The sequence below is a fragment of the Sceloporus undulatus genome, chromosome 4 (genome assembly GCF_019175285.1).
Source record: "Sceloporus undulatus isolate JIND9_A2432 ecotype Alabama chromosome 4, SceUnd_v1.1, whole genome shotgun sequence".
Lineage (NCBI taxonomy): Eukaryota > Metazoa > Chordata > Lepidosauria > Squamata > Phrynosomatidae > Sceloporus > Sceloporus undulatus.
This window is the reverse complement of record NC_056525.1, coordinates 199,009,288-199,035,965: the sequence shown is the minus strand read 5'-3', so window position 1 is coordinate 199,035,965 and position 26,678 is coordinate 199,009,288. Positions and strand designations below refer to the sequence as shown.

At 39.2% G+C, this 26,678-nt stretch overlaps 1 protein-coding gene across 1 annotated transcript in view; it reads right to left on the bottom strand.

Moving 5' to 3' along the window:
• The window catches only part of RP1 (RP1 axonemal microtubule associated), a 233,926-nt gene that overhangs the window by 25,699 nt on the left and 181,549 nt on the right, over positions 1-26,678 (bottom strand). The window contains 5 exon segments of the mRNA XM_042461410.1: positions 2,198-2,324; positions 4,638-4,876; positions 7,819-8,071; positions 23,379-23,530; positions 26,319-26,451. Of these exon segments, the coding sequence (XP_042317344.1) occupies positions 2,198-2,324; positions 4,638-4,876; positions 7,819-8,071; positions 23,379-23,530; positions 26,319-26,451 (904 nt within the window).

Here is a 26,678-nt window from a genome sequence, read left to right as displayed (position 1 = left end):
TTAGACATGCTGCATTGAAGAAACACCAAAAAGCTCTGGCAGCGGTGGCCAAGGCAGCTTTTTGCCATTCTAAAAAGGAGCAGCATTTTGTTGCTTCTTTTTAGAGTGGCAAACTACTGGATCAGGGCCATGGCATGTGGTTGGTGTGGCCCTGATCTGGCACTGAAATGGGTAGCGGGACACTACTCCAGGGTGGTCTATTCAGCCCCTTAGATGGTTTCTCCAAATATTTAGCCTAAATCCTCTTCCCTGTATTTATGATCATCCCCCCCAAATATATATATATATATATATATATATATATATATATATATATTGTCCATTTTTCCTGGTTTATCAAGGGAACTTTCAGCATGTACAAGGATTGGCAGGGCCACAAGAGGAAAATTTCTCTTTGATTCCTTCACACTGAGAGATATTTCACATGATCACCAAGCATAGTTCTTTTTTCAAGTGTTTATCACACCCACTTCGGTTCTTGGTGATGCTTTTTGTGTGAAATGGCCTAGATGATGGACTTGTGTGTGAAAGGCACTACATGCTTGCAATTAAGAAGTCAGTAGAGAGGTAAGAGGTAATACTCGCCAGCATACTCTTCTTCACAGCTGCTAAGCCCTCTCATAATGCAACCCTAACTAGGAAATATTCTAGCTGTTGAACTAAAGATATGAATCTTCTGCTACCAGAAATTCCCTTCTGTCAACAGAATCTTGTTCTGCCTGCTGATCTCAGATATCTACTCAGAGCCACCTGTTGTCAGAACTATGTTCTGCTCATAGAAGAGCCAAAAAAGAGAGAGAAGGGTCAGGATGAAGGAGGTGTTGAGTTGTGTCAAATTCAAACATCCTCCAGCAGAGAGACACAGCTACAATGTTTGCAGAATGTTAGACCAGAAGCGGCCATTTCCAGTATCCCTAGGCTGGGAGGGGTCTGGGTTCAGTTTGTCAGCCAGCCTAGTGTTGATTCTTGGCTAACTTGGCTACTAGGATTCTACTCTCAATAATCAGGGATCATACACAAATCCATTTCTCTGCTCCTCTTGCACCTCCCCTTCCTCAAATGCTTCCCAGCTATGGAAGAAGAAATTTGACTAATTAGCTGGTGAAATGACTGCCACAGTTAGTGCAAAAGCTTGGAAAGTCACTTTTACAACAGTATATTTTTGCTCATAAGAAACCCATCAGAATGCCATATGCCACTGGCCAATGGCATAAACCTTAACTTCACAGTGACCCCAAACCCTCACAATGAAAGTAACTAAAACATCTACATAATCCTAGTGTAACATAGCTGTGGTTTAGCTATTACAAACAGAATAATTACAAGTAACTATTTATAATTACTTGCTCCCAAAGTCTGGCTGGTACAAGACAAGAGATGATCCTTGTATGGGTTTATATTGCTGGCACTAGCACTACCCCACAAAATTTCATTCTTTAGAAATGGTAATATTAGCCAACTCCTCCTGCTAAAATGAGCAGAAGTGTAACATTTGTAGTTCTGTAACTTTCCCAGCCCTTGACTATCATTTGGCAACAGTTACATTTCAAACTGGGGAAACAGGATCACTCCAGCAGCTCTGCCAACAAGCTGGGTCCATGTGGTTCTACTTTGCCCCAAACCACTTCCATTCAGGTGGTGCTTCTGGACGAGGCTTCTATTATACAATCACTGCATCTTATTCCCTACATTTTGTAAGGATCATAGAATCATAGAGTTGGAAGAGACCGCAAGGGCCATCCAGTCCAACCCCCTGCCATGTAGGAAATCTAAATCAAAGCATCCCCGACAGATGGCCATCCAGCCTCTGGATGAGGGAGAGGATTCCAGATATCATTGTGGTTCATTTGTAACCCTATTCCTTTTGTCTTTTTCTTTCCACACATATTGATCTGTTAAGAAAGAAAGACAGAATAACTCTACAATGCCTCTTGAACAGCTGGAAGCTGTTTTTTAACTGAACTGTGATATAACTTTAAGAATTGCTGCCTGTGGGTTTTTTTTTTATCATCCCTTCTCATTCTTTTTTTTCTTTTTGTGTCATCCCTCTTAGAATGCAGGTTTATATGGATTTTTCATAGGTTTGTCTGGGAATTTTTCTTTTTGTTTCATGGGGGACTGGGATCTCTCAGAGAGGGGAAAACAAGCTTTAACTAAGCCTAACAGAATGCATAATTATTTGTGGCAAGTCACAAACCTGTTAAAAACCTGCTGCCAACTGTGAGTACTGGCAGTTCAGCAACTGTGCAACCTTCAGTATCTGAAAAATCCCGCAGACAGGGAAATTCAAGAGTTTCTTTACTTTTTCTGTGCTGAAGCTTTACCTTCAAAAAATGCAGCAGACAAAATCAGATTTGCATAGCAAGATTAGAACAAGGTCCAAGGAGTACTGCAGCCTATTTCAAATAAAGTGCACTAGACAGATGGTGAAGAAAGCATGAAGGTGATTGATGCCTTTTATGATTTTGCTCTAGCATGTGGTTCCCACTGTAGGTGTAGTGCTTTGAGAGTTGGACTATGACGCTGGAGACTGGGGCTTGATTACCAACGCAACCATGAGACTACTGGGTGACCTTGGGCAAGTCACATGTTCTCAGCTTCAGGAAAAGGCAATGTCAAACCTCAAATCTTGACAAGAACAGAGCTTGCCAAGAAAAGTCCATTTGGGTTGTCATAAGTTGGTAATGGCTGAAGGGAGATAACAACATCTGGTACCCTGGTAATCTACACTGCCCACAGAATGCATCAATATCCTATTCTCCATCAGTTTATCTAATTCCCTTTTAAAAGCTTTCTCTGACAAGTTTCCTCTGACTTAGCAATTAATTCTTCAACTTAATTCTTCACTGTTAACATTGAGCCAGCATGGTATAATGGTTTGAGTATTCGACTATGACTCCAGAAACCAGGGATCAAATCGTCACTCAGCCATGGAAACTGACTGATGACCGTCATCAAGTCACATTTTCTCAGCTTCAGAGGAGGCAAAGCAAACCCTTTCAGAAATTTTGCCAAGAAAGAAAGGTGATAGAATTTAGAATTTAGGATTCTTAAATATTTATCTGGTATCTAAGGCTCTTTTAAAAAGGGAAAGGCAGAAAGACAAGTTGCAAATCTCCAAAATAATGGCTAACACTCTAACTTATTGCATGAGAAATGACTTGAAGATACAAAACAACAACACTGATAACGTAAACTACAGCCTATTCACACTGCAGAGATAAGGCATTTAACTGCTGCTGTGTAAACCACAATCTATTTTGCTTTTTGTACACTGGTACCAGAAATTTTGGGCAACTGTATGGAGAGGCAAAGTATTCAACCATCTGTCAGCCTCATATTGTGAGAAATAACTCCCACGCAAAAATGCCAACAGTTGCAATACATCCAAATGCATTGGTTGCTCCACGGACACATACTCTGGTCCTTAATATCTGGATAAATGAAATGGTAGTAGATTAAAGATCTGGCAGAAAATCAGGAAGCCATTGTTTTGCATCTTAGATCATTGTCTCATGTTTATCCATTATTTCTTGTGTACAAACCACAGTATATAAAAGCAGTATATAAAGACCAATTCAGAGTCTAAATTTCTCCCTGCATAGATCTATTTCCAGCAGCTCTGTATGCTTGAATCAGTCAAGTGTTTACAGGAAAAAAAACTCTTTCCAATAAATACCTTCCGGATGCACAATTATCACCTTCTGTAGCTGCTACTTCTTTAGTATTTGTCATGAAAAAAACTTACTTGAAACATAACTTTAAAATACTCTATAGAAATAATCTTTTTCAGAAAGACCATAAAAAACCCCAAGCTGACATAGCAGGTATCTAATGTTTCATTTAGACTTAATGTATGCAATAAAAACAGAAAAAAACATATAAAATGTATGAAATAAAAACAGACACATTAAGAAATTTAAGCTATATTAACCAGCCAAAGTAGGGTGGATGGGAAAGAGATGTCATGCTGTTGTTATGCCAACATTTTTGGAAATTATTTAATTCACACTTCATCAGCCTGATGCTTTGAAATAAAATTCCCATCATCCCTTGTCATTGTCCAGGCTGGCTAGATCCTATAATTGGAGAAATCTGCTTTAGTTAGATTGGCTTCTTCAGAAACTGTAAAAAATGGTGATGAGGTGGAAAGTTGTCCCTTAGTTCTAAAAATCTTTAAACCAGTATCTCCCTAAGTTTATTGAAATCAGCTCTTCTAAAGTCTAAAAAGTGTGTCTGACTATGCCTGGCTTCTCCTTTCCATTGTATAACAAACTCCAGGAGAACATGATCTCTCCCAACTACAGATCCCACTACTTGCACCCCTTTAACCAAGTCATTCTTGTTGGTTAGGATCAGATCTAAAAATAGCTGACCTCTTTGTTGCCTCTTTCACCTTTTGGACAATGAAATTATCTTTGAAGCAAGTGAAGAATTTGCTAAACCTTGAGGTTTTGGATGAATTTGACTTTCAGCAAATATCAGGATATTTGAATGTGAATATTGTGGGAATTACTATTTAGGCTTATTAGATAATTATTCAACCCAACTAGAAGCTGCTTCTGTGAATCAGAGCTAAAGGTAATGTAAGGAAGCTTTCTCTCAAAAGGATTTGCAAATTCATAAATAGGCTTTACCTCATGGCAATGCCATGTTTTCCCATCTGTGTCTTCTACTTCCAGGCGAACTTTGCGTATCATACCAAATGTCTTATCTAGCTCCAGAGATGTTTGATAAGCCTCATCTCTCTTAAATGATCCTTTGGTAATTAAGACTGAAGCAGATGCACCTTTGTCATCACAAGCTGTTATAGTTAACTTAGGGTTCACATTATTGTTTAAAGCGTTGCTAGTGGAAACAATGATATCCCAGGTTCCTAACAGCAGTAGAAAATAGAAAAAGGATAATCTCAAGTACAAAAACATAACATAGACATTTGTTTCTAAAGATTTAATGATTAAAGTTCATCAGCAAATATATTATGGTCCATTTAGGAGAAACCTGGTGTCATCAAAACATATCATACATCTTAAGAAGTCGGAAATAATCTTCATATGTGCAAGGAATACTGAATTCAATCTTTAAAGTTGCATTGGACTTTTTGTTGCAGTGACAGCTTCCATGACACTAAGGGGCTGTATAAATGGCCCGTTCAGGGGTGGCTCTGTGCCTCCCCGGGATGTGCTGGGTTGGGGATGAGACAGCCACACACCACACCCCCAACCTTGTGTATATAGAAACCGCAAAACACAGCTTCTATTTGCACCTTTGAAGGGGTGACAGAAGGGCCACGACGTAGCCTTATGACATCCCTCATGTGCAGCGCTGCTTCAATGCTGCACACAACAGACATCATTATGGCACATGCTATCTGAACAGGCATGCAGCAAGATGGCGGACTAGGCTTTCTGAGCGTGTAAACGCTCAGCCCTTATCTAGCCCTAGTCTGCGTACAGGCTGGCATAAAGTGTTCACCCCCTAAGACAGTAAATTCACTCCTGGATTTAATCAAAAGGTAATATACCTTATTTCCCAAGCAGGCTCAGTGCTTTGTATAGCTCCTTTAAAAACTGGATTAAAACCTGGAGCAACCTCACCGTCCCGTGACATAGGAATCACCAGCTGCCACTGCTTTGCTTTATATGCTGCTACAAACTAAAATGGCATTGACTTAAAACTTCATCTTTATAGGTTTTTTACTATCTGGTAAAATTCTTAGATGGCTTCAAAACAAGCAAACAGGCAAAGACAAAACAAAAAACCCAGGCCCATATGTTCCAAGGTTGTAAGGTTGGTGCAATTATAACTAGTTAATTATGAAATTAATTGTTGTGGTATAACCTTCCCTTGGAGGCCTGACTGGTACAACATTGGTATCATTTCAGCATCAAGTCAAAACCTGACTTTATATTAAAATCTTCAGGTCTAATTGAGCCTACCTAGGTTGCACATGTCCTATGGCTGGCACAATTTTAAACTGTCTGATTTTTAGCTGAAAAATGATGTAATATATATTTTAAACTTTTAAAATGACTGTTATTTGTTGTTTAAAATTGATTTTATTGTAAGCCATCTTGAGATCTTCAGATGTAGGGGAAACAAAATAATTGGTACTCATAGTTTAGTATCTTCAATTATTTAGTCAACAATTAGCCAAGAAAACGTGAATGATTGCAAAATGTTATAGACTAAAGCTATCATCCCTGTCCCACAAATAGATGGGAGTGGGACTAATTTGTATGATGAAACGAGCACTTTCAAAATCTGCTTATGAGGCTGTATACTCCTCCCAAGGCCATTTTTGTAAGAACAGCAAGATCAACAACAATAATTTGGGGAGAAATATGAGAATTACTGCTGAATATGTAACTATGGGGAGGGCAAAAATGAGTGCATCACCCTCCGAAATAAGAAGTCTGTCTCCTCAAATGAAAATTTTCTTCACTCTACAAATTTCTCCCATTGCAGCAACTTAAAACTCCAGTTAAGCATTTAGAAATAGTTTGGACCTCCACAGAAATGGGGCAAGCAAAGTTACCAAGTGAACATGAAGTATGAAATGTTCTAGATATTAATGTAGCTAGGTTTATATAGTTTGTTAACATGACAAACCACAGTGGAAGTGAAATGCCTCCTGACATCTGCACGAAACTGAAAAGAAGGAAAGTGGGGTAAATGAGTTCAAGGCTCTCTGCAATTCTTTGTCATGAGTAAAAGTGCCTCCTGTGCAGAGCATTCATTGTGGATATACATCATGTTAATGATGCATGGTAATATTTCATGGTAAACATTCCTGTGGAGAGGCCACCATACTCAAAAGCAATTTAGTCCACTGTTTAACAGGTCAAAAAGTTGAATCTCTTTTGTTGTAATTTGAATCCATGATTTGTAATTTGTAATTTCAACTATGTTTTTGAAATGGGACATTTTTCCATATTAAAGGGCAAGTTACGGCGTCATTGGTGTCTTCTTATTATTATTATTACTATTATTGCTATTATTATTATTATTATTATTACTATTGCTGCTGCTGCTGATGATGATGATGATGGCCACCCAAAAAAATTTGGGACTCAAGTTGACTTATAAAACAGAGCTTTAAAAAATTACATCATACTAAAATTAAAAATACAGTTAAACCACCAATACAATTAAAAGCAACTAAAATTCAACTATTATAAAGAAAAACAAAAAATATAAAAAACACAGCATAGTAACCCCACCCCACCCCCCACCCCCAGTAGTCAGCCTGCATAGGCCTATGGAAATAAAAAGATCTTCCTTCACCTGCTTATGGAAGGATAGCAAGGAGGGGGGCAGTCTAATCTGTCTTTGTCCATAGTCTGGGAAGGCATTGATTGATTTATTATATTTATACTCTCCCTTTCTTCTTCGATGGGATCCTAGTACCATGCACATTTCAGTTCATCATGATTTCAAATGACATTCCTAAATTTGGATATAGCAGAGGAAATGAAAACAGTGCTGGAGCAGATAAGAAATTTTAGAAATAGCATCAAATGAAAGTGCCTTTGATTTATAGTTGCCTGTGCTTTGACAAATCTGCTGTTTTCTTTTCATTTTTTCCTCTGCTGCATCCAGTTCTCAAATCTCATTTTAAAACATTGTTTACACTACTTAATCTCTATGTTTCTGTATGCATGCTAATATTTTTTCTATAATGTTATTAACAGCATTATCTAGTTCTGAAAAACACCAGGGGTTACAGTTTGCATGAAAGATTTTATACAGGATAAACCTGTATTAACCATGCATCAAAACAAAAGGTGGAAGTGGTCTGATGTTTTTGCTTCTCACCGTGAATTCTTCCTACTGGCTTTTCTTTCCTGGCTTTTCCAAGAAGCTGGAGCTCTTTTTTCATCCTTCCATCAGCAACTCCACTGTCTAGCCATTGTTGGCATGAGAATACATACTGGCCATTACATTTCTCTAATTCTTGTATTATGATTTCTTCAAGGTACCAACCAGCTCCGTAACCATATCTGTTGTGTTCCACAAGCACTTTGCTTAATATTCCCAGATCTATTCCTCGGATGCTGAAGGTACTCACCTATTGAGGAAAATAAAAATTGAACTGACATCCACATTATTGTAAACATAATCAGCATTATGCAATTTCTGTCAAATCCAGCAGGATACTTAGTTGAGAAATAAAGGTTTCAGTAACTAAAACTCAGAAAACCTTAATTAAGAATCTACAGAGCCATTCCAGTGATGTTCACTGTCAGAACTGACCAGCAAATGTTAATATTGCCTGATTAAACTATGCACAGTTTCAAAATTTGGGCAGGCTTAATTCTTATTCATTATAATTAATAAACACACTCCTCGTCTCTTTCCAATATCACCCCCTTCTTTGTTGTTACATGCAGATTACTTCACAGAAATTATCCTGAAAGGCTTGATTCATGCTGCTTTTCCTTCCAGTATTATTTTAGCACCTGTATCTGAGATTACCATGATTTATCAGTACCATTTCTATTGTGTAACCTATCACAGGCATATGGCAAACACGTTACTTATGCAACTCCTGACAAAGAAAAAAGATAGATATATAACCAAAACCCAGTGAATACATTGCATATCTGTTTTATTGGATTCTTTTGTCAGCTCCATGTCTCTAGTATTAGTCTTTCACCTGTGTTAGTGTCTTTCAAATTGTGTTGTACAGATTTGTACTTGAAGTTCTTCAACAAACCAATGGCTAAAGCACGTCAATTCCACTACCCATTTTGCCTTACATTTATTTATTTATTTATTTACTATGTTTATCACTTTTCCGTCTGCTAGGGACACCAGGTGATGTACAACAGATGAAAATGTTATGTAAAATATTGAATTGAAATACACATGATCATTATTTACAAAGGGGCAAAAACAATTTTTTGGACAATAATAATCACATACCATTCAAAGCCTTGTAGTAGCCACACCTGGGTTTGACTTGAAAGCCGTATGATATAATATTCTTCACTGCACATCAGAAGCTCAGAACCACCCTTGAAAGGGAATATGTCAGCTGAAGTGTCACGCCCGAGAAAGTCTGTCATGCTATCCTCTTTGAGCAGTAGGATACACAACAAGGCCTCTGCTGAGGATATCAGACTACAGGCAGGGTTATATGGATGGATCTAGTCTTTCAGATACCCTGGCTCCAAGTCATTTAGAGCTTTGTGGATAAAAATCAATACCTTGAACTGATCTTGGAAGCAAACTGGAATCCAGTGCAGTCAGTACAAATCTAGCAATATCTCTAAAGTATACAATGAACAAAAAACTGATCAATATATTTTTGCACTAGCTATAGCTTTTGTAAACTTTTCAATTGCAGCCCCATGTATGTACAGCAGAGTGTACCAGTCTAATAGATTATAGGGATTATATAGTCTCAAGGGTCCTGCCTTGATTAAGAGGCAATAAAAATGCCTTCAAATAAATAAAAAAATAAGGAGGTAAGGTGTGAACCACAATGGTCAAATCTGTCTTCCCTGGAAAAGGACATAGCTGCACACTAACCAAAGCTAGTTGAAGACACGTCTGTCCAGAGCAGCCACCTTGACTACTAGAAGCAATGCACGGTCCAAAAGTACTCCCACTTTATAAACCTAGCTTTTCAGAGGAAGTAAAATCCTTTACAGATCAGGTTAGTTCTCCTGTTAATCAACAGAATTTTCATCTTGTCTGGTGTGAGCCTCAACTTTTTACCCTTATACATTCCTTTATATCACCCAGACAACAGTTCAGGACTTCTAAAAGCTCCTTGACATTGGTTGCTAAAGAGATATAGATTTGGATATCACCACCAGCATTTGATGGCACTTGAGCCAAAAACTCTTGATGATATCCACTGGTGACTTTCTATAGATATTAAAAGACATAAGCAACCATACTGAACCCTGTGGAAAACTTCAGTTATTGCTTAGGTGGCTGAAAAATAGTCACTCAGCATCAATCTCTGCTCTGAATATTCAGCAGCAAAAGCCCAGCACCACAGCAAAACGTATGCCTAAGTTCCATCTCAGCCAGGTAATACAGAAAGGTACCATGATTTATTGTATCAACTGCTTTTGCGATGTCCAGCAGAAGTGGAGTACTTTTCCTGTCCAGTTACCCATGTTTGTTATCCACCAGTATATCATACTTGTCTCTACTGTACTTGCCTCTATTCTTGACAATATTCCATAACTAGGTTTGAACCCACCACAGGCTGAGTGTTCTAGGGCATATATTCAGCTCACTTTTGGCCCGTAGTACGATGCAACAGCACATGTCAATAACCCACATGAGCCAAAAACGTTTGCCAGAGCATGCCCTTTGGCATGTAGCACTGATGTAGAAAAGATCCTCTGAATGTTGAAAATCTGAAGAATGCTGGCCTATACAAATACTGTAAATGCTGTTACCGTACCTGTGCAGCTAGAATTCTGTCAATGAAAGTGCAATAGAAAAGTGCAGGATGTTTACCTTTGTTCTTGTTAACTATCCTTGAGTCGGCCCTGAATTATGGTGGCCTATAGATGAGACAACTCCAAGAACTTCTATCCTCCATGGCCCTGCTTAGGTTTTTGCAGATTCATGCATCTGACCTCCCTAACTCGGGCCCGTTACAAACAGGCGTAAAGTACATCCTGGGGACGTACTAGGGTTAGGCAAAGTGTGTGTCTTACACATGCACCTAACCTCAATACATCCCCAGGACGTACAAAATAGTGGCACCCGTTCCACACGGGGGCTGCCATTATGACGTCACGAACGCGCCGCCTCCAAACAGGGTGGCGTGGACCTGATATCTTTGCCCTGTGCGAGGGCACATAGAGTGCCCTTTCCGTGGTGCACGAAGGAGCTCCAAAATGGAGCTTCTTCCACGGTTTGCGTCGCTGGCGCAGCCTTTAGATGTTTTAATGTGCATCCATTGACATCTACATCTTGAAACATTATATTGATAAAGGTCAAGTTGCCTAGGTTAGCTAAGTTACCTGTACCTAGGATGAAACATCAATCAGCATGCTGACTGCAGCCAAGAAATAAGAAGACTAGAAATGGGAGGGCAGCTATGAAAGAACTTGGTACATTCCTTAAGAGTGAATACATACAACTGAGCACTAAGACCAGAATCATCCAAACCTTAGTATTCCTCATCACCATGTGTGGATATGAGAGCTGGACAGTGAAGAACATTGATAGGAAAAGAATCAACTCATTTGATTCATGACCCCCCTGGAAACATTAAAAAGAAGCTTAAAATCTTCCTCTTCTGTCTAGCCTTCCCCGCTGAAAAATCAAATTGTGCACTCCCAATCCCACTGATTCTCTGCCTTACTCTCTTGAATGAATGTTTTTTAGATTTTATATAATTTGTATTTTGCATTTTATCTATTTTATGAGATGTTGTAACGGTTTTATTGGTCTGTAAACTGCTTTGATCTAAGGAAAAGCATTATACAAATAAAATTTATTATTATTTATTATTTGAGATGTGATGTTGGGAAGAGTTCTGAGGATAACATGGATGGCCAAAATGACAAACAAATGGATCTGGGAACAGATCAGATCAAACCAGAACAGAAGCCAAAATGATAAAAATGAGGCTGTTGTACTTTGGTCACATCATGAGAAGGCATGACTCACTCAAAAAAAATATTAATACAGTGGTACCCCGGGATACGAATGCGCCGCCTTACGAAATTTCCGGGTTACGAAAAAAATCCATTTAAAAAAACTGTTCCGGGTTACGAAGGTTTTTTCGGGTTACGAAAAATTTTTTGGTGCTTTTCGGCGCTATTTCACACGAAATCGCGGCTTTTCCCCATTAGCGCCTATGGGTTTTTCGGCTTGCGAAGTATTTCGGGTTACGAAAGCGGCGGCGGAACGAATTAATTTCGTAACCCGGGGTACCTCTGTACTTGGAAATTTCCTGCCTACCTCTACTGAGAGGAGTACAGCAGGGGAATGTACAAGGAATAGTCCAGAGTCCAGTCCAAAGGTCCCACAATACCAGTCAGTCAGTCACAGAAAAGGGCAGAGACAAGAACATAGTCACAATGCAAGTCTAGGAGTCAGATAACCAGAGTCATGAATCAAGAGCAACGAACACAGGAACAACAAGGCTGCAGGACTGGTTGTCAGCTGCAAAAAAAAAAAAAAAAAACCCTCTGCAGCTGGAGGTGTTTTAAAAGGCCTCTGCTTCTCTCAGCTGAAACCTATTAGCTCTCCTCTTGGCTTCTAGCCTGGAAGAACACCACAAAAGACTCCTTGACTCATCTTTGCTTTACAGGTTCTAGCACCTGCAGCCTAGAGTCCATAGAGTCTGTTTCTCCCTCTGCAGTTTCCTGAGCCTCCTCTGAGACTGCTGATCCAGGCAGCCTCAGATCTGCCCCTGTCTCAGCCTCCTCCATGTCTTCAAAGTCTGAGTCCTCTGACTGTGCCTCTAAGTCAGGCCCAGGGCAGTCCATGACAGGAAAGGTGGAGAGCAGTAGAAGAGAGAAAGCCCACACACCAAATGACTAGACAGAGGCGCGTTACAGACCGCTTGTTTGGGGCGGCCTGTAGGCGCTCCTTTCCCTGCCGGATCGGGGCCTCAGCTGCCAGAACAGCAGCCTCCGAGGCCCCGATCCTCCACTTTCCAGGCCATGGGGAAGCAGCAAAAGGCTGCTTCCCTGCAGCGTGGAAAAGGGTGTCCTTGGGGCTTCATGCCTCAAGGACACCTGACGGCAGCGGTCGCTCCTATGTGAATGGAGGAATGCATCCTCTCCAGGTATTAGTATGAATTTTAAAGGGGCTATATGGAGTGCTGAACCTATTTTGAAGACAGGAATCAGCACCTGGGGCAACTTCTGTTAAGGTCTTTCTTTTCTATTTATTTATTTCACACCTTTCCCTCAGTCCCAGTACTCAAAGCAACATACAAAAGTTAGAAGAGATAATACTAAAAGTACACATCATGGAGAAGTAAAAATACTGTATTATCTATTAACATAACTGAAAACAATTAAAAACATGCCTGTTAAGAAGAAAAAACAAATAAATATAAAGAAATACAGCACTTTATTAAAGACCCTTACCCCATGAGAAGTGAGTCTTCAAAGGTCTGTCAAAACAAGTTTAGACTAAAATCTATAGCATGGAAACCATCAGCTGCCACTATGGCAATATATATGCCAATAGAGAATACAAATATCTATCAGTGCTTTATGCACAAGAGTGCAAAAAGGCCATGAAAATGAAAAAGAGTTGTATTCTCACTGGTGCAAAGGAAGACCTCATTAAATGTCACATTTATGTATTTATTTAATATGTTGCCTTTCTCCCAAAATGAGGCCCAAGGGGGCTCACAGAAGGAAATAAATTAAAATCAATTTTAAAAGCAATTAGAATTGTCACAATAAAATATACAATTATATAAAACATACAAATGTTAAAAAGTAAATAACACTCCCATAAAAATCCTCTCTGGCATGGGCATGGTACAGACAGCCCAAATGCGCCATACTCCTGGCGATACTAAGGTTAGTGGCAACCGTACGGTCCCTAACCCTAGCACAGAGCAGCAGTGTAACAACAGTGGAGTCCTGTGTACATGGGCACCTCCATTGTGATGTAAGCACCATGCGGCATCCGCATGGCACCACACGTTGCTTACATCACAAGTGTGCCATTGGCGCACTCATGATGTTTGCCCTGCGGTGCAAAAAGAACCCAGTTTTTCTGGTTTCTTTTTCCTCTGGAGGAAAGCTGTGCGGTTTGGCGGCTGCCACTTCCCTCCAGAGGGAATTTGGCTGCCAGCAGGCCACCCTTTTGGGATGGTCTGTCCCATGCCATGGTTACATTAAAAGCCTGCTTACTGAAAAGGTTTTTGCTTGCCAGTGAAAGGAAAGTAGGGAAGGGCCCAGCCTAGGATCAAGAGAAAGACTTTCTTTAAGGATTTTTCTTGCAGGTTCATATGGGAAGATACACATTCCAAATAGTCTGAAACTAGAGCCATATAGAGATGTGTAGGTCATGACCACCACTTTCAATTCTTCCTGGAAACGAACCAGTAGCCAATGAAGCTGTTTCAACAACGGAGTTCTAAGGAAGAATAACATGGCAGCAACCCCAGACGTGCAGGGTGAGAAATGAGAAATTATATTAGAGAATGAATGTCTGTTCATTTGGGAGGGAAATGTGAGTGGATGGGTGGAAGTGAGAGCACATGTGGGCAGCAATAAGATGACCAGATGGATTGTACAAAAAGCACCAGCTATAATGCCACACTTGTTGAGAAGTACCACAGAAAAAATAAAAATAAAATAAACCATGAAGAAAATAATTCAAAATGATTTTTTAAAAAAATCATATGGTTACACCCATTCTACACACACCCAGTACAAGAATGATCTGCAACATTATAATGAAAGGAAGCAGAAAACATGTGGTTTATACTAAGAATTTGTGATATTTTTATGTTCACTTATTTATTAGCTTACAAAACAGTTACCATGGTAAAACAGAGCTGTTATAAAAGGCCCCAAATAGACAATAGTCAAGAAGAATGTGTTGAAAATAACTTTTTGAACACTGTACCAACATTGTACCATTTTTCAAGTTGTTATTTGAAATTGAATATTGTGTTGTAGTGCCACACTATACATAATCTTCCAAAGAATAGCTCATCTGGCAATATTCCTCTTTCTTTCACTTGAGGCCAGTCATTAATCCCATTCTATACCAGAGTACATCATAATCCTTGAAAAACAGTGGTCTAAATCACTCCATTGTTCTCAATCAATTCTCCTCATGATGCATTAAATTACACTGGCTCTATTGGAGTCCAAAGGATATTTTTGTCCCATGTCATTTTCCCATTCGTGTCAAGACACATACTCTTCTCTGTAACTGTAACTCATAAAAAACAGTTACATTTAAACTGGGTTGCCTGGCTTAGATTTAGCTAGGAAAATGATGATTTCTTAGTCATCTAACTCATTAAATCAATGAGACTATTTAGCTAGAAACATAATTACTTAAGCAATATAAACCAACTTCGTTCACTGAGATGTAACTGAATTGCTTCATCTTTTTTGATCATATGGAAGCATACAGATAGAAGGAGTAAATTTAGTTTAAACAATTTATTAACTCTCAACCACAGGAAAAGAGTTTTTGAAGGCATCTTGTGAGCCATACCGTCCAACCACTGAATTAGCAGGATTCTCTATCTAAACAGACATTCATAAAGTCTCTTCTCAGGCCAGAAGGAGGAAATCCAGCCCTGTATAGACTAGCACTTTGTGCCAGCCTGGGGATGAAATCAGGGCATCATGTCCAGATGACGCATGCTGCTCCAGATGGCATGCAGTGTCAAGACACCCCACCGGCACTGTGTCCAAATGATGCAGCACTGAAGAAGTGCCATACAGCCATGGCTGTGGCACCCTTTGGAGGGTGCAAAAAGGAGCTGCTTTTTGCAGCTCCTTTTTTGCAACCTCCAGAGGCTGGATAAGGGCCATGGCATGAGGTTGCCATGGCCCCAATCCAGCTGAAGAAGGGGCGGTTTGTACAGTCTCTTCCACAACTTTATTGGCCATTTTCCCACTAATGATGACCCCCAAAAAAACCCATCACGCCAGGGAAAAGTTGTTAAGTTTTACTCTGAAAAAAATAACTGAAAAGCAAATGATAAAGCAAGAAAAAAATAAGTATATTTTATGGTTGCTTTGAATGGGGCGAGGGACAGATAATTAAAGTCAGGCTTATAGACTGTTCAAGAACAATTAAACTAGGGCCATGAAACTGATTTGGTAGAATTCCAATAAGAGAGCAAATCAGGTTGATTTGGAGCGTACCAGCTCTGGAACATAACAGATTGGTCCAATTTGGTTGCAGAGTTTTTCTAATCAATCCAGGGATCTGGAAATCAAAAGTAAGTGGCACAAAATTACACAATATTCCTGCATCATGAGCATATAAGAAAGAAGCAAGTTAGTATGATGCTAAGTGGGGAAGAGGGCTTTGTTCATTGACAGTTTTAATGTGCAGTCTGGTGCATGAATCTCACCAGCATTCTTCAATCACAATAATTATTTGGAGGGGCTGTATCGGGTTATGGAAGTTAGGTAATCAGTTTCCTCCAGCATTTCATCATTTTGTGTTACTACCAGAGTAACATAGCTATGGTCAAGGATGGACAGTTGGTCTCAATGAGCATTTCTTTAATTTCATTTTGCATTCTTGAACATCCTGGCTTAATTTTTTTTCACTTGTTAGTCTGTTTAATGTCTGTACATGTTTGGTGGTGAAACCACAGACCCCAGTCATCCCTATTTGTTCTGGCTGTTGTTGCTTTGATGTTAAATGGAATGTTGTTATTAACTGCCTTAGATTTGGCCCCAGTTTGTGGAAAACTTGTATGAGAAATTTTCAAGACTTGTGGATGAGACATTTCCTGTCTTCCACTGACCTGCTTAGGTCTTGCAGATTCAGGCCCATGACTTCCCTGATTGAGTGTAGCCATCCAGTCCAACGCCCAGACATACTGGACTCTCAACCAAAGCATACCTGACAGATGGCCATCCAGCCTCTGTTTAAAGACTTTGAAAGAGGGAGACTTCACCACACTCTGAGGAAGTGTTTTCCACTGTTGAACAGCTCTTACTATCAGGACGTTCCTCCTAGTGTTGAGGTTGAATCTCTTTTCCTGCAGCTTGCATCCATTGTTCTGGGTCCTGTTCTCTGGAGCAGCAGAAAACAAGCTTGTTCCCTCCTCAATATGACATCCCTTCAAATATTTAAACAGGTCTATCATATCATCTCTTAACCTTCTCATCTCCAGGCTAAACATCCCCAGCTCCTTAAACAGTTCCTCATAGGGCATGGTTTCCAACCTTTCACCATTTTAGTCACCCTCCTTTGGATATGCTCCAGTTTTTCAACATCCTTTTTGAATTGTGGTGCCCAGAACTGGACACAGTATTCCAGGTGGGGCCTGACAAAAGCAGAACAGAGTGGCACTGTTACTTCCCTTGATCTAGACATTGTATTTCTATTGATGCAGCCTAAAATTTGCATTGGCCTTTTTTGCTGCCACATTGCTTTGTTGACTCATGTTCAACTTGTGGTCTACTTGGACTCTTAGATCCCTTTCACATGTCGTCTCCCTAAGCCAGGTGTTCCCCATCCTATATCTATGTATTTCATTTTTCTGCCCTAAGTGCAGTGCCTTACATTTTTTTGTGTTGAATATCATTTTGTTAGCTTTGGCCCAGCTTTCCAGTTCATTCAGGTCATTTTGAATTTTGATCCTGCCCTCTGGGGTGTTACCTATTCGTCCTAATTTGGTGTCATCTGCAAATTTGATAAGTATGCCCCTACTTCTGTCATCCAAGTCATTGATAAGGATGTTGAATAGCACTGAACCCAGGACAGAACTCTATTGGACCCCACTGGTCACTTCTCTCCAGGATGAAAAGGAGCCCTTGTTGATCACCCTTTGGGTTCGGCCGGTCAACCAATTATAAATCCATGTAACAGTTGCCTTGTCTAGCCCACATTTTACAAGCTTGTTTCCAAGAATGTCATGGGCAACCTTGTCAAAGGCTTTACTGAAATCAAAAGAGAGAGAGAGAGAGATTAGATTTGTCTGGCATGACTTGTTCCACTGAAATCCATGTTGACTTTTTGTGATAATGGCAATGCCTTCTAGATGTTCACAGACTCACTGTTTAATGATCTGCTTTGGAATTTTTCCTGGTATTGATGTCAAACTAACTGGACGATAATTGTTGGGATCCCCCTTTTTCCCCTTTTTGAAGATGAGGACAACGTTTGTCCTCCTCCAGTCTGCTGGGACTTCTCCTGTTCTCCAGGAGTTGTAAAGGTTATTGCCAATGGCTCTGACATTACATTTGCCAGTTCTTTTAATACTCTTGGATGTAGTTCATCAGGTCCTGGGGATTTATATTCATTTATATTAACCAGGTATTCCTGTACTATCTCTTTACTTTTTCTGTGCTGAATTTCCTCTGTTCTGTCCTCTGCTCCATTATCCTCAGGTTGAGCACCCTTTGTCTTTTCTGAGAAGGCTGAAGTGAAGAAGGTGTTGAGTAATTCTGCCTTTTCTCTGTCCCCTGTTAGCATTTTGTCATCTTCTCCACACAGTGGCCCTACCATTTCCTTCTTCCTTTTGCTGCAGACATACCCAAAAAAGCCTATTAGTGTGGACTGACGCAATTCAGTTGGAATATAATCTGTTCCTGATGATTTATTTTTTTCCCATTTCTCTAATTGCAGCTTCAATCTCTGTTTTTAGAATTTGGGGTTCATCTTCATATGACTCTCCAATACATATGTCCTTCATTTTATTATATCTTTTATATAGCTCTTCTGTGTACTGCATCCAGTATCTTTTTATTCCTTCCTGCTCTTGAGTTATGTTGTTTTTAATGTCATAGAGTGTCTCAGTCATTGATTTGAATTTCCCTTTAATTTCCCAGATCTTTTGGAATAGGTCTCTTGTTCTCTCCTTTTTGTTGTTGTTCTTTACCTCTCTGTATTAATCGTTGTAGTATTTGTCTTTATCTATTCTCACCATTCATTGAACTGTAGTATTCATGGTTCTGAGTTTGTTCCTGTCTCGCTTTTGTTTTGGTTCTCTTCTTTCTTTTACTGCTTGAAGCATTTTATCTGACATCCATGGTTTCTTCTATTTCTTTTTGACTACTGTTAGTGCCTGTCTGCATTCTTCTTTTATCATGCCTGACCATAGCTCTTCTGGTTTCAACTCTATTGTGCTTAGTAGTTCAAATCTGTTCCTTATATTGACAATAAATTCTGTAGAAATATTATTTAGATCAAATTTTGCTATGATGACTGATTTTGTTATTTTCTTAAGTTTTACTCTTATTTTTGAAATAAGAAATTCATTGAATTTGAAATAATTTGAAATAAGTAATTTGTAATAATTTGAAATAAATACTAAATAATATTATAAATAAATAATTTAAAATAAGTAAATTGAAGTAAGTAATTTGAAATAAGTATTTCCACTATTGTTACTGTTATCATTTTGCTTAGGTTTTTTTTGTTAACAGCCAAAAGTTAACTAAAAATGTATGGTACTGTAAGGTAGTGGTTACCAAACTTTTGGGTTACCACCACCTTTCCTTACAAATGACAAGCCTAGTGCCTCCCCACGTGGTTTTCTTGATATAAATCTACTTGACAGTTAGACTGTTTGACAGTGGAACATGCTCCCTCGGAGTGTGGTAGAGTCGCCTACTTTGGAGGTTTTTAAACAGAGGCTGGATGGCCATCTATCAGGGGTGCTTTGATTGTGTATTCTTGCATGGCAGGGGGTGGACTGGAGACCTCATGGTCTCTTCCAGCTCTATAATTCTATGATTCTGTGTTCTACTGCAAATTCAAAACAACCAATCTCACTTGCTGCTCCCTTTCCACCTAGTCACCTTAGGAGCAGCAACTAAGCAGCTGCCTCAGCAGCAAATGAGAAGCCTATCAGCCCTGCCGACCTTGCAGCAAAGGCCAGCCCAAGCTAAAGGCTTCTCGGTTGCTGCTTGACTGGCTGCTTGGTCACTCCTCAATGAGGAAGAACTCTCAATCTCTTTTTGGTTGGGGTGGAGAGGGGAGCAGCCAATGTGTGTGTGCAAGGGGGGGGGCGTGTCCAGAGGATTTTAAGTAAAGGAGCCACTCCAAGATGAAGACTTTTTTCCAAGAATCAATACTCCTCCTCCTCCTTCCCCAGATACATGCCTTCCCCACACAGCTTCATGTGTCGCCCTGCCCAACATTGTTTCTTCTGCTATCTCTTTCTGGTGAAAGAAAGCAGGAGCAGCAGGGCTGCTCCAACCTGTCATCCAAGTCCCCAGGGTCTCGGATTTGAAACCTCTTTTTGCTGCCATTTCATCTCCACTGCCATGTGTCCTAACTCCTTGCTCCAGTAAATTAATTTGTCACCAAATAGTACCACTCTGAGCCAGATGTGATGCCCTGCATCCAAGTCACATGAGAGTTTCCCAACCACCCACATACACCCTACTAATGAAAGAACAGGCTAAGGGAATGGGCTTTCATGGGCAGGTGAAGAGTGAGGGACACCACCACATGAAGTGAAGTTGCATGGTAGTTTTAAGAAACCCTAAAAAGTTTCATCGCCACGTTTATTCAGGAAATGTCATCACAAGACCTAATGGCATCACTCACAATATCAGGGGGACCTTCACGTGCTCATCCTCCAATGTGATTTATGCCATACTATGTCAGCAATGCCCTTCAGCACTCTACATTGGGCAAACAGGCCAACCCCTACACCAGAGGATAAGTGGACACAAATCAGACATTAGGAATTTGAATACACGAAAGCCAGTGGCAGAACATTCCAATCTCCCTCAGACTTCAGAACAGTGGTCCTTGAACAAAAAACTACAAAGGAAGATTGGAAAGAGAAACAGCAGAATTGGAATACATCCACAGACTACATCCGCAGTCCATCATCAACATGCTGAACAAAGATAATGGTTTCCTGGAGCACTACATACCTTTCAACATTATCTAACTCCCATCTTCATTGGGGCACCTGTGACCAGTTCATCACATCACTTTCTATTTCCCACACTAATCTATTCTCCTCACTTCAGGGTAGTTTATCTTTGTTCACCAATAACCATCATTAAAATTGGACTTGCCACATCATTTCCATACGCAAAAGATTCTGAATTTGAATTAACATTCTCACATACTAATGGCATAGATAGGTCTGTCCCTGGCTTTCCACTCCACCCAGTTCATCTGAGGCAGTAGACTGAAGTCTATGAAAGCTTATGTTGTCAGCCTCTTTCAGTTAGTCTCAAATGTGCTACAAGATTTCTCTACAAACTGATTCTACAGACTAACATGGCTATATCTTTGAATTCTACTGTTAATAGTCCATGATAAACAACTAGAGGGAGAGGCTCAAAAAGTGGTACGTTTCAATTGTTTGGATTGAGACATTCCACAACTGTCTATTTGCCATTTCTTTGAAATTAGTGGGAAGGGAACAAAGTGATTGGCTCCAGAGACATTGTTGAAAAGTATATAAGAGCAGGTTTGACATAGTGAGTGAGTAGTCAAGAAAGCATCAGTCAGAAAAAAAGAGACAAGGTAAAGCTTGAAGAATTTAGTACAGCAACACAGGCTGAAATAAGACTTCAAGAAAATAGTGAAATTACTACAGACAGCAGCCTGAGAAGTTTAGTGAGTGATGAAAATCCTGAAGCCACCATTCAAGACACAGCATCAGTGCAATTCAGTAAAGATGTGCTTATAATTGTGGGGCCTAAGTGAAGACTGAAGAAAATGTTTTCAGAAAATCCTTTTATGTACTTGAAGATACAGAAACAGTACCAGAAAAGTCACAACTAAAACAGTTAGCCAAGTCACCATAGCCAGTCAGTAAATTAATTGCAATGGAGCCTTACATCTGAACTGAGTAAAGGCTCATTAGGGAGAGGAATTGTTGCATTAACATAGCCAGCTTCATAAAGTGACAGTAATGTTTATACAGTTGGCCCTTCTTATACACAGATTTTTATACACGGATTCAAGCATCCACGTTTTAAAAATACTCAAAAAAGTACAAATATAAAACCTTGATTTTCCATTTTTTATAAAAGACACCATTTTGCTATGTCATTATATTTAATGGGGCTTGAGTATACAAGGATTTTGTTATACACAGAGGAACTTGGAACCAAACCCCAGCATATAACAAGGGTCCACTGTATTATTTCCAAATCATCCCTAAAACGAATCTTCAGTTGCTGCAAACAAAGTATCAAGCTTATAGTATGGATATATTTAATATAACATTTGGTATAGTTATATATTTTAAATGTTAAATGAATTTTCTGTCCCTTTATTGTTTTGCCTCATGCTTAAATCCATCTACTACATAGGATAAAGGATAACTGAGAAACAAAAACAATCATATTTTATGGTGCTGGCAAACTGGACAAAAGGAACATTGTGTGTGTGTGTGTGTGTGTGTGCGTGTGTGTGTGTGTGTACATGCATACATGTTATGGGGCAAGAAGAGAAGCGCCACTAAGGGATAGCTACTAATTGTAATTGAAGAAGTGTTTTCCATGATCCAGTTACTGATATGGAATTGGTTGTCTAGTGTCTCTCATACAGTATAATAGTTGGTTTCCATTGGTGGTATTTCAACAAAACTGATGGTAGTGATGGGATCCAGCGCAACAGTAACCAAGATCCAAACTGAACACATTTCTGGTGATCCATGATGTTTATCTCTTTAAGTTCAAGTAAAAAGGTGTACCTAGATTGGATTTGGACCATAGTTCTGAACAGGAGAGGGGAAATGAGTTTAGAATCAAATCAAAATATGTAATCCTATAGGGGCAACTTGTATTTATTTCAAGAGGTCATTCACTGAGCTCCCAGTAAAACACCATTAAAACAATTGACAGCTGACCTGCATCAGTGTTTTGTAGATTGTTAATATGCAGTCTAGATGTTATTTAGTTTCTAGACCTATTCCTTAAGAGGAGTGGTTTGTGTAGAGAACAGTTAAAAGAAATGAGAAATATGGCCTCCTGTGATCATAGCTCAGAAAAAATCCCTAAGTGCTGCTGCTGTAAATCATGAAAACCTTGTCTCTTTCTCCTGCATTAGACACATCTGTTTCAGTGGGATTTTTATACACACTGGGATATTTTTCCATTAACCATTTAATATTCTTTAAATATAAGGTCATCTTAATAACCTCCGATTCTTGAGGGAAAACATTATGAGAATTCTAGGACTTGAACTAGAACCTCAGGAGTTTTTCCAATCAACATGAATCTCCACAATGGAATAGCTGTGGAACCAGTCACAGATCCTCTCTTAATTAAAGCAAAGGGAACTCAAAACAAAATTTTGCAGTTTTATGACAACTTAATCTTTCAAAGAGTCATAAATGTGTGAATGTAGGAATCTCCACAACCTCTTTAATCATGTTTATCTTTTTTCTTGGTCCTGCACCCTAGCATTTCTATGTTGGATAAGATAAAACTGTTTGTTCCATCAGATTAAGCAGTGTGTTAACATACTACAATAATTTCAGTGTGACTTATTCCGTGTACTTTGGATGTGACAGCAGCTATTTTTTTCTCTTTTCTTCTGCAAATCATGTAGAGAAGAGACACATCTGAAACACAATATAGGGTTTCTTGATCCATCATGTTTTCAAACAAGGATCCCACTGAAAACAGAGCTTGAGACCCTATAATTTTCTCTGCATCGTGTCTCAAGCCCAGTGTCCATTTCAAAACCTGTTGGCAGTTTCCCTGGAGAAATACCAAATGAAATTCTGTGCTCACCTGACCCTTTTCAAAATGTGTGCAAGACTTTAGATTTTTAAGTCTTCTTTTGGAAGAGTCTCCATTTTCCCCAAATATTGTAATAAAGATTTCTGCATCTGTTTCTGATGCAGGTAGTGTTCCTGTGTAGACACTGATTGAGTATGTAACATCTGTGAAGAAAGATCAGTGAAAGAAAATATAAGTGACAAGGATATCCAAACGAAGCAGCATATGAAAGCAATCAATCAAATATTCATATATGCTTCTTTCTTCATGGTTTGATACTTTTTACTAGCCTCATATTGCTGTGGGACCAAAGCCACATACTTGGTTGTTCAAATATTTAAAATTATTTTTTAAATGTGCACAACTCTCTTAAGGTGTATTCAAGTCAGCAAGACATAGAATAATGCTTCTTATGATATCTGATGGAGCAGGGGGAGAAATTATTTATTCTCTGTGTCCCAGGAACCTGTACCATATTTGTGCCAGGTGGCTATAATTGTTTCTTGCAGATGATTTGGGGACCAGCATGAATCCAGGGACTACTCTAAGTAGTCCTGACACAGACCTCAGAAGCCATTAAGTTTTTGGATGTGGTTTTAAATGCTTCTGACATTTTCGAGACTGAATATCCGGGAGACTAACTTTTTGCACTACAGCCCCCCCCCCCCAAAACTCTCAAGCCAATTGGACCAGTGATTAAGAGATACTGGAAGTTGTAGTCCCCAATGTAATTTTTCTAAGCTCTGAAATGGAGAATTTTTATCAATAACCATACTCTAAAACGTATTTCATTTATATTCTACTTGAACACTCAGCTCAGCAAATTGGTTTCTCAGCGCTGAGTTTTACACCAAGTTAATATTGGTATTTTTCTTTTAAAAAGTTTTGCTATGCTGCCTAAAGAAGTATGCACTACAGAACTATGTGTTGTCATCCAAACAACATACTAAATGATGATTGCTGTCTGTACTGAATTGTATTAATGCAGCTCGGTGTGAAGAGTTGAGTTAATATGTCATGCCAATTTAATTGGTAGTGGCAGCAATTATTTAACTGGCAGGCTCAAAGGAAAATCAGGTGATTTGGAAGAAACAGCAGGACTTCAGCAGAATTAATTTTGCATTTTTTCCTACATAAAAAGTAGCTGCAATGGACAGATGCTAACTGGAATTAGTTGTACTTCATCTAAAGAAAAGGGCAATGTTTTTCTAGATTTCTTCAAGAAATAGATCAAGATTCTTTTAACTGTATTACTAAGTCATTCTGCAATTGTTTAATGATTTCTTTTGGAAACTGGACATCTACCTTATATCTGACATTGCTCATATTTGAGGAACAAACATTTTGTCATACATGAATAACAGTTGGTTTAAAGGGGATCATAGTAGACTATACTTTCTGTATTATTTGGGAAAGATATGGTACTGATAAGTTAGACATTAGGGAATAAAAGTTCCACACAGACAGAGTGGCAAATATTTAATTGTATCAACATTCAAGAATGCTCATTATAGGAATTCTGAAATACACACTGTGGTAAAGGTTTTAGCAGTCCAGTGAAAAAATCTTGCACAAAATCTTGGTGCTACCATTACAAATTATAAAACTTGGTTTTGAAAATGATCATTAAGTTTTTGTGCTTTTTGGACTAATAAAGATATTTCCACAATATGGATTCAGTGGCTCCTTCTTCTCATTTAATGTTCTGAACTCATATTTTCTGTGCAAATGGATCTGATGTGGCCCTTAGGCCCTAACTGTTTATAGTAAATGTTAACACTGTCCAGAATCTAGCTAAACCATATTATAGCAGCAGGTTTACAGGCCTGCCCCTAAACATATTCATTTATATCCAAATCTTACTACTGTGTCTCCTTGGTTTCTGCTGTGGTTTGGTTTCAGAACATATTACCCCATCCCCATGGATACCAAAATCCATGGATGATTCAGTCCCATTAAATGCAATGGTGTAATGAAATTGTGTCCCTTATAGTAAAATCTGGGTTTGCTTTTTTCAAATGTATATCTTTTTGAAATATTTTCTAGCTATGGATGGCTGAATCCATGGATAAAGAATCCATGGCTATGGCTGGCTGACCGTAATTTCCAGACGAGGATCATAAGTTTGTAACTTAAATCCAGGTGGTAGTTGAGCTAAATACACTCAGGGCCATAACAGACTGGCAAAAAAAGCCATTTTTCCGGTGGCTTGGGGGCGTGATGTATGCATGATGCATGCTCCCAAACTAGAGCTGCCTGACCGTTTACATGGTATCAGATTTTCAGCACTCTGGTGGTACAGCATTTACAGTGCCACTGGAGCACTGAAAAGCCACAGTGACGGAGAAAAGGGTGCCCTTTCTCTGTCACAAAAAAGAGCAACATTTTGCTGCTTCTTTTTGTGCTGGAAAAAAGCCAGATTGGGGCCGTGGCATGTGGTTACCATAAGCCCCGATCTAGCACTCAAAGGGGTGGCATCAAGCCTCCCCTATACAACCGTCTGTTTCAGCCCTTAGTCTCATTCACTGATCTAATTCACTGTAGGAAATATTGGTTTTGTCATAAAGTTATATAATGGGTCTTTTATTTATTTAGTATTTTTCAGTTTAAAAACACAAAAATCCAGTAACAATAAATGAAATCTGCCTGGCTTGGGTAACTCAAGGGAAACTGCAAATGAATGGCATTATTATTGTCTATTTAGTTGTACAGGACATTATTTATATATGTTCAAGTTGCCTAAAATCAAAGACAGTTGATTTTATTTTCAGCCTCCTCAAGTCTCTGCTGAAAGTCCAACATTTCACACAAGTGCTTTAAACAAGACATGTCAGAAACATTCACAAATTGCTTGCCTAGAATAAGTGTAATCCCTTCTGTCATGTGAGTACACTGGAAATTCCTGAAACAGAGAGCATTTCTTTTGGCTTGTTTTGTGAGCTGGCAACATACCCTTAAGTGGTGCTACATCTGGTCTGACTGCAGCTAGCTCTGTCACAGTCTCTGACCCATCTTCTTCAAAGAGCCATCGGTTCAAAGGGTAAAAACCCAGCTCTTCTTTAGAATCCAAGTCTTTCATCCGAAGCTGCAGGGCAATGGGTGGTAGGAGAAGAAGAATAGCAATCTGAATCTTTTTTTTTTTTCTTTTAACAAAGCACTGGTTCAGTTTCTGAAATCTAGGTGGAAACATGGATGCTTTATAGTCATATGTAATTCTCTGTCATAAAAGGGGCTGGCAGGTCCCAGGCCTTGAGAATTTGGAGCCAAAACCTAAGATCTTGGGATGATCCCCTTGTGCCAGGAGTGGGCCCT